The following is a 4,244-nucleotide window of genomic DNA, read 5'->3' as shown; positions in this document are numbered from 1 at the left end:
TTTTCTCTACTCGTTTTAGAGAATTTGGCAGTACGTCCAACCGGCCTCACAACCGCAGACCACGTGTAACCACACCAGCCCAGGACCTCCACATCCGGCTTCTTCATCTGTGGGATCATCTGAGACCAGCCACCTGGACAGCTGATGAAACTGAGGAGTATTTCTGTCTGTAATAAAGCCCTTTTGTGGGGAAAACTCATTCTGATTGGCAGGTCCTAGCTCCTCAGTGGCTGCACCCCTGCCCAGTCAAATCAAATCAAATTTTATTTGCCACATGCACCGAATACAACAGGTGTAGACCTTACAGTGAAATGCTTACTTACAGCCCTTAACCAACAATATAGTTTAAGAAAATAAAAAAAGTGTTAAGTAAAAAATAGAAATAAGTAAAAAATAAAGAGCAGCAGTAAAATAAAATAACAGTAGGGAAGCTATATACAGGGGGGTACCGGTACACAGTCAATGTTATGACTGGGTTCATAAAGGTGGTGTGTATACCCCCTTCAAATAAAGTCTTAACTTAAAATGAATAAATAATATCTACCTGTTAACATGTATTACAAGCTTGACCAGCAGAGCAGCTTAGAACGAAACATGCAGCTATGAGAGAACATCCGATTTTATTATGTTAAAAGAAACAGACATTGAATTAATGGCCCATTTATCTGTAACAGTCTGGATAACGTAAGTATAATGTGATTTGGTCAATAAAGGTGGATGTAATAACTGCTATCACTTCAGAAATGAGGTATGTAGTATCATAATTATAATGTACTCAACCCTTTTTACCAGTCCCAAGAGCACCCAATGAAAGAACAATACGACTGATTTGTCACTGATGCATCAATGTCCTAAGTGATGCTAAACCAGGCCTGAAAGTTTCCTATGCTTAATTTTCACAAGATTCGTTTAACTTACTTTCTATGCCAGTAACCCATTTTTAGTCCCCAATTCAACTGCCTGCGGCCATGTAACAAAACACCTCCTTTCCTAACTATTTGCACTGATCTGAGATCACAAAGATAGTCCCTCAGCCAGTTTTTTCCTTGACTGCCTTTAGTCCTGTCCTTCTCTTCAGATTGGTGAAGAGTAGCAAAAAGTTAACCACATAAGTTGAGACGCAGACCACGCAGAAATCTCCCAGAATGAAGGCAAGCACTCCGGCTAGGTAGAGCGATCCAGCCATGGACACCCAGGAGGACAAGACCAGAAGGAATGCTGCCCTACTGGACACAGACTGACCTGCAAGCAAAAGAGACAGTATGTGTCCCAAATGGTAGCCTATTCTCTATATAGTGCACCATTTTTGACCAGAGCCCTATGGGCCCCCATAGGCCTTTGGTCAAAAGTAGTGCAAAACGGGAATAGGGTGCCATTTGGGATGCACCCAGTGAGTAAGGAGACAGTATAGCATCCCTGCATAACATAAAATAATCCGAATGGGGAACTGTCATGGGTGTCTGAAATGTTGTATAATCGTATATGCCAGGGCTGGGGTTAATTCCACTAATTCAATTCTAATTCAATTCCCTGTAAATTCCATTTAAATTCCAGGTCAGTCTTTGAATTCAGAGATAATAAAATTCCTCTCAACTCCAACGTTAGGTAAACTCCTGAAATTAAATTCCACAAATTCAAATTCAATTCCCCCGGGCTTTCAGGCTGATCATGTCACTGTTCAGACAGCCTAGTTATACTGGAAATACAAGTTGAAAGAATTTATTACAAATCCTTCAGTCCATTTTTTTTATACTAAGTGCAATAATTCCATTCAATGGGAAATGTACAAATATTGATTTCCAATAAAATTCCAAATACTCTTTTTTTTTTTTTACAAATTAAATTCCAATTCTATCAGTCTAAGCAGATTAAATTCCAATTCCATCATTTGAAGATTCTAGAAATTCTAATTGAACTCAACGTAAATTCTCTGCTTAATGAGCAAATTCAAGAATTGAATTGGAATTGACCCCAACCCTGGTATATGCATACTAGATAGCACTTGATAAGAATTTATCACGTACGGCCTAGTGATAATTCCATATAATCAACCACTATAGAATATATATGGACACCAACCCAGGCAGATTAGCCCAGTAAAATTAGTTGTCATCATGGTGTCAGCTAATCCAAATAAAGATCAGATGATATAACAGTAGAGGGTAGTGTTAAGGGGGGTGACAATAGGTCAGTTGAGCTGTATTGTGTTGGTCAAAAGATAGTCTAAACTGATCAGAAAACAGACATAGAGTATTTGACCTACCCAGAGCCAGTTGCAATGTGTAGAAAATGATCCCCAACAGACTGTTTGGTTGATTCAATGCACTGTCTTTAGCAACGAAGAATTGCACAAGCCCAAACCCACGTCCCCATCTGACAAAAAAAAGAGGCAAAACAACGCTTTGTCATGCATTATGTGATTATAAGTATGATACAAGCATGTCATTATGTGGCATCAGTACGGCTTTTAAATTAAAATGTATTGTTGTGACCGTGTAGGCCTATATTTATAAATACTATAATGCACTGTATCCTATCTGTCATGTGTGAATTATTTGTCTAATCTGAATGCCACAATTTAATTCAAGATGATACCAAAGACACATTCTATAACCACACACCCAGGCTATAGAATAGAATAACTATGCCATAAAAATGATAGGAAAATGGACTGTCTTTGGTATCGTCTTGACTAAGATCCACCTAACAAAAATAAACATGTTAATCATTTAAAAGACAGAACGTGTTGCAGGTCATCAAAATAAATACAAACTAAAAAACTGATAAGGACCTGTGCAGTGCAGTCAGTGCTTCTCAGATTGTTTTAGGCTGTACGTGGCATTGAGAGGGGGTAGAGATTCTAGAAGAGAGGCGAAGCGAGAGGTTTTACTCCGGCCAAAATCTGTCCACGAAAATAACCACGAGCTGAGGAACTTTTGTATGGATGTTAGTATGGATGAGTGTCGAATTTAGTAAACAACTCATGTAATTGCTAATTTGCTACGTGAGGCTTATTTTATCGAATAGAAGGTTCGTAATGGTTAGGTTGTTACGAATGCACTGATAAGTGGACGCACGTGGCATTTCGGCAACTTAAAACATCTACTTTATATCAGAGTTGTGCCTGTTGTTCACACACGTATCTGCACTCTCATTGGCTAGAATGGTCCCGCCTGATCTCTCCTCCCAACTGCCTTCCATCTTTGAGGACATGTATTTCTATTGTTAGAGTGGTCACTCGACTATCTTTGAAATATAATAGATCATCTTTACCTAGGAATTCTAGGAACAACGTTGTCTATTCGTATGCAACGGAACATTTCATTTAGGCTACAGCAATAATTCAGTTTAGTAAACTGGTTGGGTTATAGAAGTGCGTTAATTGCCCAACAGGCCTAGGCTACTAATACATCTGGAAACGGCTTCAAAGCACAGCAATAAACTATAGGCCTATGTATGAAGAAAATACATTCTCCACTATTTTACCTTGAGGTGAAAACTTTAGAGCAGCTCACAGAATCTCCCAGGTCACACATCGCCCGATACTCTGGGTCCTTCTCTCGCGAAATCTCAACGTGCAGAGCATAGAATGACAAAAACAAACCGAAGATACAAAGAAACAAACGTGTTCTTCTTTCCCATTTGGGAACTCCACTGCAACTATTCAATGCCATATTCTATTGTCTTTCAATTAAGTTATTATAGCCTAATACGGACAACCTTTTCAATCCCGCCTGGTCGCCAGTCACAGAGTCGACGTGTGTGTCGTGAACAACATTCGTGTGAGCAACAATATTGGAGACGGCGGTTCGCCTTCAAAATAAATATCCTCCATTGAAACTGATGTAAACGGATAATAGTAGAATCATGCCACAATTGGACTTGATAAATCCTAAACAATGTTGTAATGCTGTTATATATAAAAAATAAATAAAAAATACAATTATTAGTTAATTAGACCAAGACAATCTGTTGAAATCGCACGGTGGATAGGTCGTTAACAGCTATGCTAGTCCATCATTGTTTACATTGTGTCTTTGAAGCAGTTGGATTTTCAACTAAAGTATACTATGGAATGGCATTTTATTTCACACTGGAAACAAACAGGATAAGCAAAAAAAAAAAGTGTTAAGGTGTTTTTCCAACTGATATTCAACACAATTGTACATTCATTAAAATTCCTTCAATAAGATCTAGCTATGGTGCTAATATTTGTGTAAACTCTATAAACACTGAACCAAAAT

The 4,244-nt window shown here is 38.4% G+C and overlaps 1 protein-coding gene across 1 annotated transcript; it reads right to left on the bottom strand.

Moving 5' to 3' along the window:
* Positions 1–601: 601 nt before the first annotated feature.
* Positions 602–3,781, bottom strand: vkorc1 (vitamin K epoxide reductase complex, subunit 1). Its single transcript, XM_041866654.2, has 3 exons — positions 3,487–3,781; positions 2,264–2,373; positions 602–1,242 (listed from the first exon to the last, which is right to left on the bottom strand). The coding sequence occupies exons 1-3, from the start codon at positions 3,672–3,674 to the stop codon at positions 1,031–1,033; spliced, it is 510 nt and encodes a 169-aa protein (XP_041722588.1). The 5' UTR covers positions 3,675–3,781; the 3' UTR covers positions 602–1,030.
* Between the last annotated feature and the right edge of the window lie 463 nt (positions 3,782–4,244).

The sequence above is a fragment of the Coregonus clupeaformis genome, chromosome 37 (assembly GCF_020615455.1).
Source record: "Coregonus clupeaformis isolate EN_2021a chromosome 37, ASM2061545v1, whole genome shotgun sequence".
In the NCBI taxonomy this organism is placed as follows: Eukaryota; Metazoa; Chordata; class Actinopteri; order Salmoniformes; family Salmonidae; genus Coregonus; species Coregonus clupeaformis.
The sequence above is the reverse complement of the archived record's forward strand: the minus strand, read 5'-3'. Positions and strand labels throughout refer to the sequence as shown.

Bases quoted from the DNA above. Each gene is read 5' to 3' on its own strand.
- vkorc1 (XM_041866654.2), bottom strand. From the start codon at position 3,674: ATGGCATTGAATAGTTGCAGTGGAGTTCCCAAATGGGAAAGAAGAACA. The intron at 2,374-3,486 runs GTAAAATAGTGG...TTTTTTTGTCAG, and splicing joins TCTAAAGTTTTCACCTCAAG to ATGGGGACGTGGGTTTGGGC. The intron at 1,243-2,263 runs GTAGGTCAAATA...TTTTGCTTGCAG, and splicing joins CACATTGCAACTGGCTCTGG to GTCAGTCTGTGTCCAGTAGG.